Here is a 14,152-nt window from a genome sequence, read left to right as displayed (position 1 = left end):
CCGACTTGGATACATATTTAGACAGAGTTTCAATTGAAAAACTACTTGATCTGGAATGATAGTTTTTTAATTTTGTTTTCTTGGTTTAGTATTACATATATTCAAAAATCAATTTATGATACCCAATTCATTCTAAGTGTTATCTGATATCTGTGATTTTCTGTTGTTTATGGTTTCATCACACTTCACAGTTGCTCGTAAGTCGTAAAATTGTAAAATATTATATTAAACTAGTATTTGTAAATTAGTTCATTGAGATAGTATTTATTTATTCCGATTGATAATTTTCTTTAAATTTAATCATTCTTTTTTACTTTTATCTTCGTACTCCATAAACGGATTACTGGTAAGTTACAATTTGTAGTATTTGTTTCCCATTAAACTAAATTATCATGATAATTTGCACTAAAATGGTTGTATTAACTAACACTAAATTTCCGATATGTTTGTACATGATAGTATGTTTAATTATTAGGTAGTGAATTAAGATATTTAATTTGTGTGAATAATTGAATTTCTGTCTCCGCAAGGAGTAAGACGCCAATACGTCGATATCGACAAAGGTAATATAATGAATTGTTTTTTAGTCCAAAGAGTAAAAGTAAAAGTCTAAACTTTATATATCCGTAAAATATTTAATGTTTACGTCCGTTTCCAACTCCAATAAAGGTACAACTCATTGCAGTCTCCAAAAATATACCTACCTACCTGAGTAGAGTCAGGTTTAAAAAAATAAAATAAAATATGTATAGATAAATTATATTCCTATAATACTGATTTATTTTGTGAATCTATGTATGACACATTAAAAAATATAGCAGGGTCATTGAATTGATCCTTTCATAATTGTTTGAGAAAATGTTAACTAAATATATTTTTGCAAGAAAGCTATGCTAGGCTAGGCTAGGCTATGCTCAGATGTCTATAAAAAATAAGTCATCTTCATTGTAAAAAATTTAAGATAATAAATAATCATATTGTATATTAAGATTACTTTTATATTAAAATTCCCTAGTCTTCTATTTTGTTAGCAATATTGAAATTAAGAATCAAAGGGAAAGATTTTACTTTAACTAACATTAAAGATCTCTGTAGAACTGAACTGTGTCTAGTCTTAGAAACAATTGTCATATCAGGTACAATATTTATTTAAAAACAGCATTTGCAATTAAAGAGATTTTAATCCTAATGAAAAGAGATGCTTTTTACCTATGAAATGAGATTTTTATATATGACAACAACTGAAATTCTATGTTTAAAAACAAATTTAATAAGTATTTTGTTATTGTTAGCATTAAGTGATCTATTTACTAACTAAGGGATAAAATTTCACAGGTGCAATAGATATTAAACATACACACCTCTTTCCCATCGAGTTGTAAAATGTTATTTGGAGGATTTTAGAGATTTTATTTTTCCTACTCTGTTGTACATAATATAAGTAACATGTAAGATTTTGACATGAAATGTGTAAGTAGATACAACTACTCTTATGGTGTTAGGAATTTTGTCTCAATCTAACCTAGTTTAGTATGGTTTACAACAAAGATTATTAAACTTTGAATTTATATAATAAAAGTATTGTTTTCTAAAATATAACCTTATTAGGTTTTAAAACACATGTAAAGTAAATATTATTAAACCATGTTCCCAGTGCCATAAGAAAAATATTTTATAGTTAAAAGCATTTAATAAACTGTACAAAACTAAAGAAAAGAACAAGCCATCAATATACTGTTTCATAAAAACCTAAACTTTTTGTTTACTATATCATATTCTATTAAAATATGTCTGTTTAAGTTTAAGTGTTATATGTTTAAGTTTGTTTCTGTTCTATTTTATATTTAGTCAACAATTAATCGGATTGAGGATAAATATAGGAATCAAATAATTAGAACAAAGATTCCAATTATTGCTTGAACAGAGATTAATGAACAATACTGTGTACACGACGTAGACGTGTCAGTAATTTGAAGCCAATGTAGTAGACTGTTTAGGGATTTCTTCTACGCGCATTAATGTGCACCCCAAGAAAGATCATCTTACAAATTCGTTATTGTTTAGTAGTTACGTTATCGATTACTCACGTATATATTTTTTTCTTATTTCTTTAAGACCAGAGTTAGTTACGTGATTAAGAGTGCATTATACACTTTTGAAGAAAACATGGACCCAGAAGGCTAATCACCTACTAGTATTTAAAAACAAAGAATCAGATTTATTCCTTTTATTGCAACAACCTATTTGTATTTCTTGACAAATAAAAATATCTATAAATTAGATTTTCCTTTGTACATTATTTGTTTATTTAATACTAAAAGCTTAGTACTTGAGTATAATTGTTTGTCGTCGTACATTTTTTTAATCTCTCAATTTTGTTCTTAACTTGCTCTGTGCACGAGATATTAATTTTTTTAAAAGACGACAATTTAATGTTTTCTTAAAATGACTACTAGACTAGACTAGAGGGTACTAAAATCGAATTCTGATAAACGAAAATTTCATATCTAACACTGTTGTCGCCATCAGAATCCACTGGATTTATATAATTTGTGGCTATAACAAAGGCGAAGTGTAGGATTGTGCGTTCTTATCTTTGTAACCGGCGAGAGCTAGGCTTTGAATGCTATAGTCTTGAATGTATAGTATTGTTTGAGAGCTTTCCACGTCTAAACGATGCCATTCGTCAGTGCTTGTCTAGCTTAGCGACGGATTGTCGTGTTAATTCCATCCCGGCATAAAACTAGTTTGCTAAATTGCTGCGGGTCGAAAAATTTTTTATAGAAAAACAATTTTATTGACTATTTCTAATATTTACTACTACCACTCCTTGGATATTGCATCTGATCGTCAGAGTGATTATAAATTTTATTGCTTGTATATTTCGTTCGTGTAAAACGAAATTGAGTGATTGAAATTTTGACCTGGTGTACGAGATCAATGTTTGTTTTAATCAATCGCAGGCAGTTTATTCCACGCTTTGTGTAGAAGGCGGCGTGGCTGTATATTTTGGTGTAATACGCTCAAAAATCTTTCTGAGTGAGTGAGACTAATAAGACTTCAGTTAAGTGATTGTTTTGTTACAGTGAAGCTCATGGTCGGTGTTAGTTAAAGCGGCGTGCAAGTCTTGGCACTGGCCATTGGATGGCTATGTATTACTACGCGAGCAAGCTAAACGAGGCGTCATGTAGTGGGTGCAATGTGAAGGTAGGACAGATTTACATTTTTTATGTACAATGCAGTCTTATGGTGTGATTCGCCAATATCCTGGTCGTTAATTATTAGACAATTGTTGCAATATATATTGCAAAAGTAAAGCATACGTAATCTGTCATTGTTGTTCTAATATAAATTAGAATTTATATATAGTATTAATATTTTTATTTTTAGATTAAAAATATTTTCTCGTAAATGGCGTAAGTCACCCAAGAATATAGTCTCTTAATAAATAGCCGTCGGTGCAAGATTTTTTTAAATCAGAACAGTCTTTGACCTTATTTAAAAAGATTTATATATTCAACGTGATCTGAAGAAAACGTTATCATTAGGAGTTATACTTAGTTTAATCACGTGATATTTTTAACTAAAAATATATATGTATAAAAAAGTGTACCAGCACTTTGAAATATGTAATATAATTGCACTCTGTTGATTGGAAGGTGCCCTCGGCGCCGTCAGAGGCTGCGCCTGCGCCATCAGCGGAACATTCCCAACTGCTGAAAACAGATTCAACTTTACTCGGCACTGGACTGTCGTACTATGATGTGAGTAATCTACTAATATCTAGAGCATTTTACTGATTGTTTTCAATGTCATTCAAGATTTAAATGTAACTAGTCTGGCCATACATAGTGTTACATAAAAACTTTTTTTTAAAACTTTTTAATTATTTTGAATTTGGAACATTCTATATGGATTATTCTAAAGACTTCTTTCGAAATTGCGCCATTTCACATATTTTTTCGTGTTCATTATCTAATTAGAATATGGAATAGACTGTTATAAAATATTGGATTGCAGTGATCGCCTTGCACAAAGTGGGTATGGAGTCGTTGGTCATATTCCAGACACTTCAAAAGCTTGGTATCAGCTGTATGTCTGTATATCGTACTATCAACAGCAACGTTTATACAACAACGAAGTGTTGTTGTATAAACAACAACACTTAAATTACACATTACACAATTAAAGGCCTGTATAAAAGCTTAATGTGGCCATTTCGTATGTTATAGAATGTTTTAATATTTTTTTCTGAGACTTTAATATATATGTAGGTATAAATTTTAATACTTTTTTATGTATAACAGAACTTATGGCTGGACTAGATACTAGGTTTTCTTATTCTCATAACTTTCGCTCTTACATATTACAAAATTCAATACCATATAGTTTATAGGTGCGTAATTTAATATTCTGTATTAGCCTAGAGTAGAATCTGTTTTTTTATCCCTGAATAAATAAATATGGCAGGCACTGCAAACGCGACCTGTGTCACGTCACACACCATATTTCACAGATATTAAAAAAAATGGCGACACAATCTTTTTACTTATACTAACAGTGAGTTAGTTCGCAAAATCCATTTAGCATTATTTAAGACTGTTGAAATTTGCAAGTAATACAATAAAGATGCCTTTGATGCAAGTAGAAGCGCAAAGACGGTCCATTGATGCATTAACTCAATTATTGGTGCTGGAAGTGTCGACAAAGCTCGAAAGCCTTTACCCGTGCCTAATCTATTTACTGACGTCGTAATTATACTCACGTCTCCTTTCTAGGGTCTGTTTCACGTTTGACAAAGCGTAATATTTATCCTGCTTTTATGATGCGTGATTCTTCTTTATTAAGAATGACGCATGATAAAAAGTATCTTTTTTAGAAAAGGAAAAATTTCCTTGAATTTATCTCTCAGAGATTTCCTTATATTATTAAAAGTATAAAATTTCTGTCGAAGCATTTATATAATTAACGATAATCTCTAGAGTAATTCAAACCTAGGCTTATAAACCAAGCCTTGCCTTGCTTCTCTGGAGAAGGCTTTAGTAAAGCATCTTACTTTCAATCATAAGGTTATGGGTTAGTAATATCAATTTCTACAGAAATATATTTCTTTCTAAGTGTGCTCTTAAAACATGTGCGATCAAGGAAAAACATCGAGTCAAACTAAAATGATTATTAAAACAGACCCAGAAACGTGTCCGCGTGGCCTGTGGCCTATTACGGAATACGGGACTTAATACATTTATTAAGTGCGACAGAAACTGTGTGTAATACTTAGTCTACAAAAAAAAAACTTTTAATAAATTTTTAATTTTTAAACTCGTAATTTCTTATTTCTCATATTAGCTTGGGCACTGAAATACGGTGACAGTCGAACATGTAAATACTTTTAGGGGGAAATGAATAAAGAAGTAAATTAACATTTAAAAGCCGTGAAGTGCTATAAACTCATCTGACTCAGTAGTTATCAGGAGTCCCTTTCTTAAATCGGCGTTAATTTTTTAATACAATTTTGTGCCTTTTGACTTAACATTAAAAATCACGCATTAATCACTATGGGTAAGCCGTTTCTTATTCCATTGAATTGAAAAAATTTACGCTATCAGGTATTTTAGGTTTGTTATTTTTTTGTAGAATGATGACTACTACTCCATGGTAAGAGGAAACAAATTTATGTCAGAAAGTGGAGTGAAGCACCTAATGATGAACGGCGGTCTTAACTTTGTCGCCACACAAAAATCTGATCAACCCCAGGTAAGTTTCTATATTACATAATAATGCAATTAAAATCTTGTGTAAATTAAAACATTCAATCTTTGTACTGAGAAAGAAGGAAATAAATTTACTTCAATCGTATTGACTGTTGCGTAATTTCCGGTAACAATGTTCAATCGGAAATCACTCAGACCGTTTCTTAGAGCATGTTTGTGATTTAAAACATTGTTTTGAAGTAAACCAAGTAAGTCTTTCTAAATATTTTTCTGTTTCAGCTTTCCAATCCCCCAGCTAAAAGTCTATCCCTACCCTACGTGAACACTGAAAAACCGGACCTAGAGTACAAAGATGGCCAGATTGTCAGTGGTACAATAGACTCTCTGGCTGAACTTCTACGGCCAGGGGCTAGCAAATCGTTTATTTTCACTTTCTTGCTCTGTTCGAGGCTTTTCATCAAGCCGCATGAGCTTTTAGCCAAATTGTGCAAGAGATATTTTCGAAGTTACGATAAAGTGGTGAGTTTTACATGCACTCACGGTGATGTAATGACCTCACCTAAGTCATAGAGTCAATTTACAGTGAAAGATTACAGTTCTCGGAATCAAAGATGTGATTTTTTACAGGGAAAGTCAGAAATGAAGGATTCAGCAGAAAAGGAAGTCCAAGACATGGTGTCATTGGTCCGTGTTCTTGATAATTGGACCAGCATGTTCCCGTACGACTTCCGAGATGACCGTGTTATGGCCCTCGTGAAGAGTATCACGCAGAGGTATTGCCGGTATATTAAGTTTATTTATTCTATTAGTCGCCGCTAGTTAGTTAAAGCCGCTACAACCTTTTACGTTTGGGTCTCAGAGTTCTGTATCTGATTTTGATTATTTTTTTGAATAAGATAGTTGTTTATCAACCTTATGTGCCTGACACACGCCGTCGGCCTTTTGGTCTCCGGCATGCCGATTTCCTCACGATGTTTTCTTACGTACGAACAAATGAAGAGATACGTAGAAGAACTCAAGTCACTGACATAGCAAAAAAGGCGTATAAACTGAAGTGACAGTGGGTGGGCCCAAAGAACGCATGGCCGATGCGAACTACCTGGAGTGGAGGCATCCCAATAGGTGAGTAGATACCCTGGCGAGGGTGAAAGGAAGGCGTTGGATGCTAAGCGCGGCGTCGTACTGGAACAGGCTAGACTGCAACTGGGATTTCGATATGATGTTAGGGTTGAGAGTCCTAGCCGGAACACACTAGGCCAACACTGCTCTTAGTCTTATAATCGTATCGAAAGCCTTAAAAGTACCAGAGAGTTAAAAAGCAAGAATAAATTGTACGCGAATAAGAACTAGTTCAATCCTCCCTAATCATGGTCAATTGTCATCTCTGTCCTTCCGTTCGTTTGTATTTCTAGATTTATATCGATGTCACTCTCTTTCTCTTGCATATATATAGTTATTTTCCATAATAATTTCCATTTGTCTATTCAACTTGTCATTCTTTATGTACAATGATTCTCAATTGAAATATGATTACAGATGCTCAGCAGAGCACATGAGCTCGGTGCGTGCAGACATGTCGAGTGTTTTGGAACGTTTGCTTGACAAACTAACAGCGTTAGAACAGTATGAAGAGACTTTAGCTGATGTGCCGCAGGTTTTAAATGTGGATACCTTACTACAGGTATTTTCATTGTTCCTATCTATATTCGCGTTTTTATAGGAATATAAAAAAAAAACTTGTTATATTTCCAACCTTATAAACACAGATATTTACTACAAAAAAAAATTGACTTAATATAAATAAACTTTTCGGTCTGCCAGTCCTACTCCAGTTTGTGGTTATCCGTCCTTTATGTCTTGAGTTTTACGTTTGGTAAATTTTTGAAATCAATTTCATACAATTGGTATCAATAGCATTGCTTTCTTTCAGGGAGACGTCTTGACTCTAGGCCTAACACCAGTGGAACTGGCCAATCAGCTGACGATGCTAGAATTGCATCGGCTGTCTTTTATTGGCCCCGAAGAGTTTGTTCAGACCTTCGTACCGAATCAACCCTCATCATCAGGAAAAACAATTACTCTTCAACACGTGGAAACGAAAAGTACCAAGAATTTGGAGGCCTACGCCGAATGGTTCAATAGATTGAGCTTTTTGGTCGCTTCTGATATTGTCAAGGTTGAGCGTTTTTGTTTTAGCTGAGTTTGCGGTTTTGTGATTTTTATTACATTTCTAATTATTTACAGCCAGTGAAGAGCAAATACAGAGCGCGTGTGATTGAGCAATGGGTGATGACTGCGAGGGAATGCTTCAATTTGGGCAATTTCAACTCGCTTATGGCCATCATCAGCGCGCTCAACATGATTCCTGTCACCAGGCTTAGGAAAACTGTGAGTAATTACAAATAATGAATACGCGATTGAAACAACCAGTGGCGTCACAACATATTTAAGTTGAATGCTAAATGCGCAGACAGAGAGTCCATTGGTGCACCGGGGATAGAACCTACGACTTCAGGGATGTGAGGCACACGCTGTAGTCGCTAGGCCAACTCTGCGCACTGAATAGGCGATGTCTGTTGAATTCTTTTCCGTATTGTGAACGGCTGGAACGGAAATGGCTATGTTCTGAGTTCTTGTTATTATTTTTCCCGTTTTGAAATTCCAGAAAACATGCAAATATATTCGCGGTCCGCGTTACAGGAAATCGCGTTGTAGGAATATGCGAAAGTACGCAAAACGAGATATGGATTTGACAAGTTATTATAAATTTCACACTACGGAAATACAACTTTTTTTATTGATTTGTAATAGTAGGCAAATGGGCAAGAGACTCGCCTGGTGTACAGTGATACCGCCGCCTATGGACACTGAATGCCATGCACGCGACTGCGTTGCCGACCTTTTAAGATTTGGTACGCCCTTTTCTTGAAGGACCTTAAGTCGGATTGGTTCGCAAATACTTCAGTAAGCAGCTGGTTCCACATGATAATGGTGCCTGGAATAAACTGCCTTACCAAACGCTCAGTTGTTACGTTGTCAAGTGATACGGATGGTATACTTTATATTATGCCTTGACGCCCGAAACATGAGAAATCTCCACACTGTATGGGCGTTGGCTTTAGTAGTGTACATGTCGCACTAAAGTATTTAAATCAGAGAGTTAATTGAATCTCTAGACAGTTAATTAAAAATCGGTATTCAATCAAGTCGCTAAAGTTCCATCATCCCTGTGAGTGAACGAAACGTTTAACGCAGGCAACAAGACTATTTACAATAAAGCAAAACACGGAATATCCAAGCTCTCAGTTCTTCTCGATCACACCGAAATAACAATAACAAATGAATCTTCTTTTACTTTGTTAATCAACACGCTGGCTTTCGGCCAAACAGATAGTTAAACGTTTTCGACGCTGCTACATTTAAATCAAAATGCTAGCGACTTGATTGAATATCGATATTTAACTGTCTAGAGATTCAATTAACTCTCTGATTTAACTACTTTACTGCGACATACACATAGACGAATGCTTTTTCTATTTATTTTAAATTTTATTATAGTGGAGTCGCACTTCGGGGGTCTGCGTCCAGCAGTTGCGACAACTCGAGCTCTGCGTTGAACCAAGTGGAAATCATGCGAGGTGAATATTAATTACGTATATAAATAAGTTGTGATATCGCGGGTAAGCAACACTTGTAGTAGACAGAAATATGATAATTTTTACTAAGTTATTTTTAATGTTTAATAAATATTGTTTTAAATATACTCTGTTTTATTTGTTGAAATTAAACACATTTTTATTTCGATCTCATTCTTTTTAGGTAACTGGCAAAGGCCATTTGTACTGTGTTGTACTGTTTGCATTGTTTGCCTTGTACCACCTGCTGCTTCCTTAATTTGGCCTATCCACCTTCTAGATTGTCTTCCTCTTTTGCGTTAATTGTACCTTGGGCACCAGTTAAGTACTTCGCTCCAGTTTTCTGTTTCTTGTGTGACTTGTGTGACTTTCTTCAAATGCAGGTATAGAGCGGCCCTAGCAGCGGCGCCTACAGAGACGGCTGTTCCACTACTCTCAGTCACTTGCAGAGACCTGCATTTCGTAAATCAAGCCTCACCCAATAAGTAAGAATTTTAAATTGAAAAATAATAATTTCGAGGATATTAAAAACGATACGATGAACACTTAAAGTTGTCCGAGAACTCTTGAAAGTAGGCTAACGAAACGTTTTCGGAAAATGAGTTAGCCTTTTTGTTCATTTTCCAAGGCTCAGAGTCTCGGTAACAGTTGTCGTATGCTTTTCTTGATTTTTCTGGCAAAAGACTATTCGTCAGTTTCGTAGCTGTTTCTAGAATGTCAGGTGGAGTTACATTTTTGCTACTAAAATTTTATGCGACAAAATATTACTCAAATTCATATTTACGAAATAGCGCTAAAATGGAAAAGTCTGTTATTGATCTATTGGCTCAGAAGCAGCGCGCTCACCACAGATAATGTGTACTTAAACTGAATTGAAACCTCCTTGGTTTAAACACATTGTACTTTAATAATTAAAAAATTGTTTTAAAGCAGTGTTTTGTTAGGAGAATAATGCTTTAATTTTTTAATTATCTTAAAGAAGTATGTAAATAAAATATGCCAATAAAAGTCTGTATTTCATTTCATAATTTCAATAATTTTCCTATTATAGACTCTCGGGTAACCGTATAAACTTCTCAAAGTGCACGCTTCTGGCGCGTCATGTGTGCTCTCAGCTGGCAGCGAGGCGTCTTTGCGCTGAAGGGACGGTTGTCATGGCAACTCCGCCAGCACTAAATCCCGCTGCTCGTACCTTTTTCACTGAGAGGAGTACGCTTACGGAAAGGGGTAACTATCATAACTTTATTCACATGTTCCATTGGGACGACCTGCAGGTTAATTGTTCAAATAAAATAAATAAACTTTATAGATATATTATAGGTGCGCGTGAGGCGAGCACCATATAATAAAAACAAAGTTTTTAGGCAGCAGGGTAGAAAAGGAAACGTCTAAAGTCACAAAACATATTCAAATTATACAAACGTAAAGAAACAACCAATAAATAATATGAGAGGGAAGTTGTTGAGACGAACACAGCTTCCGCGTCTGGCTGCGGGCTCCGCCCACAAACAAATACTGTGACATTAAATTTTTGTATATAAATTTACTTTATAACCTTCCAGGCCTGGAATTGACATCGTTTGACCGCGAGCATCCCACGGACCAGCTCGAGAAGGAGCGTTTTAAACGCTTACGCGGCGGAACCTAAAATAAAATATTCTGCGTGTCTGATGCGTTCACGCAGCTATTAGCCATGCCGTAGACAGATTCAGTACAATTCCTATCTGCCTGCGGCTGTCAGGTGGATTATTTCGAAGATTGCTATTCTGTTGAAGGACTTTTACCGTGTTCCGGGAATTCAAAACTAAATTGTACAAGTTTCAATCCGGTAGTGTTTGCCAAGTTTGAACGTAACAGATCTTGGTCTATCGTTGTGTCAAACTCGGGATCTGTCAAACTACTTCTGTGCAAGAAGTGACGTATTTGTCAGCTCAACTTGAATTAGTGTTATAAAACTCAAATGTTGACGTTTATAATACATTTTTTTATAGAGTTTGATTAGTTTGGACTAAGATCGCGTGCAAGTTCGCGAATTATATTTATTATAAATTGCACAACGTTTTGTGATAAAATTTATGTTATTGAAATTTATTTATACTCTGATCTTTATACCGTAGAATTCTGACAGCTGTCATTTTTTGACATGTCACAGATTACAAACCTTTTTGGCCGGGCACAGTTTTCAATTATAATGCCAGTGAACATCTTAGTCCACGTATACATGTTATTTGTTAGTGAATGTATCCATTTTATTAAGTGCGGTATTCCAAATTATAGGTGGATTTACGGCAAGTAATAATCCTTTTTCATCATATACAGTCGTAAACGCTCATTTTTTTTAATGTTTATAAATCTGGAATTAATAGGCACTCATGCCAACAAAATAATAAAATAAAGGAATTAAAGATAAGTCACTTGAGTAAGTAAATATCAAGATTTACCTTTTTGTAGGTAAAACGGAAAAAATACGTAAAACTTTTATTTTATTGCCCTAAATTTGGTCAAATTTGTCCCTTTTTCGCTGAAGAACTTTTTAGTGGCAACACTTATGAAATGTCCGAATTCTACGTAATGAAAAACCAGACTATTGAGAACTTTCATTTAATAATGAAATCTTTAAACCAAACGATTTGGTTTGTATGAAAAGTATTTCAATGTGTTAATAGCACTTCATATATAATCTATTTACATTCGTATATTCGATTTTATTTACCAGTTCAAAATATATAAGGCTGGACCTTTCCCTTTGAAAAATATACTTATATGTAGCGTTAAATGTATTTATCAGAGCTATGTACGCGTTGAGTACATTTATAGACAAATCACAAGAAATTATTTAAGTGAATGAAATTTGATATAGACATCTCGATAGGTAATCTGCCCACACATAGTGTCGGTGCAACCGTAGTTACAGTTATAGTATAACTTTAAATTACGTCTGATTGCACTCGTAATTAACTCTTCCGTCTCTTTTTGTCAAATTATGATAAGAAGAGAGGAGGATTTTATGTAGAATGCAATTAGAGTTTATGATTAATATCTATAATAAGATAGGAATCAAAATTTCAATTTTCATGAGACATCTTAAGTAATTTTCGTGACTTAACGTATTCAAGCACGTACTGACTTTTGAGACAGACTGAATGTCACACAGTGTTCTCCTATATTTGTGTGGCGATAGGGACAATGTAATTAGTGCATTTTTGAACTAAGTTCCTCGTTACAGTATTTGATTATTGCCATTTAATCTAAAACTAATTGTAGATTCAGAACAATATGGTAATACTTGAATGATCTCATTTTCTTGTTATTCCAATTAACTGATGTAACGATTGGTTCGAGACGACCAATCAATGCCTACTTAAGATAACGTAGTTTAAGAACCTTCTTAAAAGTATTAAATTTATTTAGAAATCTCAGTTATTTACCGGTGATAAAAAAGTTATTAGAACATGCTATAAGATGAGGCTGATAGAGGGGCGCCATACATAGAGCAATCGCAATTCAAAAATATTCAATATTTTTGTTTGATTCAATAACCAACTTCTATTTATTTTAATTGATATAAATTAACTATGTCTTTATAAAATTCAGAGACAACCGCAAATTAACCCTCCCATCTGTCAGATTTGAGTTTGACTGTTTGCGCTTAAAATTGTCTCCGATTTTGCCTAAGCGGTAATCCGGTTTTCATTTAGAGATAATTATAATTAATCTGCGAGAACAATTAGGCAAACAGGGATAGTTTATATCAGTTTACATAATTCTATTTGTAAAGATGTTTCGCTCAAACAATCCAGAATATTATAATGATGAATTAACATTTAAACTGAGCTATATAGTGTGATGAGTTGAGTAATGAGTTTGCTTAGATCCAGCTATAGTACCGGTTGTATAAAGCCTCTATCTTAAATACTGCCATTTTATTGCATTTACATATCTGATAGGTGCTCTTCACAAACATCAAAAACAATATTCAATAGCAATAGGAATTCTTAAAGCCGACTTAGTGATCAATGATCAATCCTTCAAATTATCCCAGAAACTAAACATCGTAAAAACTAAATTAGTTATAAACTGTTTAAATTTCTCGGCTCTGTCTATAAAATCGTGTAAACGCTGCGATGAAGACATTGCTTTGAAACAGTAATGTCTAATTTAGTTTCTGTGAAAATTGTATGAAAATTGTACAGTGTATGTGTTGTTGCCTCGCTCGCGTCGTTTAATAATTAGTTGTTTTTTTTTATATTCGCACCTAGTTTCAATATATAAAGACTATTTTTTGCCTGATAAATGCAAAAGGTGTATTTATTTAAAGGTTGTATGCAACGCTTTATATCGTTTATATTTTTAGTTATAAGCTTCATCCCCACCAACGTAGTTAGTTTAACTATATGTTTTTACAATGTTTTTTGTTCTGCTTGTATGTTTAAGATGTGTTTTATTTATGTTGCATATTAGGTAGCTCAAGATTGAATACTCAATTACTTTAAGTTCAATTTACATTCCCCCACCATAAGACTGACTTAATTCCACTAATTATTGTTTGCAGTTTGATCTGATTTTGTAACATTGTCGCAGGATTTTTGTCGTAAAGACGGTAGTACACTGAACTTTCACAGACTGAACACTTTGTCCCAGCAGTCTCTTATTGGTCCCGAAGACCAATAAGATACCGTGGCGCTGTATGACCAAACGGTTCTCGGTTTGTAATGGCAGCATTGTTGTGATATGCCTGTTAGTATGTAATTAATTTGCCATGAATACAGTATTTATAGAAATTATTATGTGATTGCTGTACTTAAT

At 34.0% G+C, this 14,152-nt stretch overlaps 1 protein-coding gene across 5 annotated transcripts; it reads left to right on the top strand.

Moving 5' to 3' along the window:
- The first annotated feature begins 183 nt into the window (after positions 1-183).
- On the top strand, positions 184-13,932 carry LOC123718562 (ras-GEF domain-containing family member 1B-like). 5 transcript variants are annotated; one of them, XM_045675179.1, is made up of 13 exons: positions 184-197; positions 3,087-3,207; positions 3,660-3,764; positions 5,635-5,754; positions 5,991-6,230; positions 6,339-6,493; positions 7,248-7,392; positions 7,642-7,887; positions 7,956-8,099; positions 9,270-9,349; positions 9,730-9,831; positions 10,398-10,573; positions 10,909-13,932. In XM_045675179.1, exons 2-13 carry the CDS (start codon positions 3,145-3,147, stop codon positions 10,992-10,994), a joined length of 1,662 nt encoding a protein of 553 aa, XP_045531135.1. In that variant the 5' UTR covers positions 184-197; positions 3,087-3,144; the 3' UTR covers positions 10,995-13,932. The 5 variants fall into 5 exon arrangements, with proteins under 5 accessions (XP_045531135.1, XP_045531137.1, XP_045531132.1 ...); XM_045675181.1 differs by lacking the exon at positions 184-197 and adding an exon at positions 210-346 and having other exon boundaries at positions 6,339-6,484; XM_045675176.1 differs by lacking the exon at positions 184-197 and adding an exon at positions 210-346.
- The last annotated feature ends 220 nt before the right edge of the window (positions 13,933-14,152 follow it).

Source organism: Pieris brassicae, chromosome Z, assembly GCF_905147105.1.
Source record: "Pieris brassicae chromosome Z, ilPieBrab1.1, whole genome shotgun sequence".
Taxonomy (NCBI): Eukaryota; Metazoa; Arthropoda; class Insecta; order Lepidoptera; family Pieridae; genus Pieris; species Pieris brassicae.
This window is presented reverse-complemented; position numbering and strand designations above follow the sequence as displayed.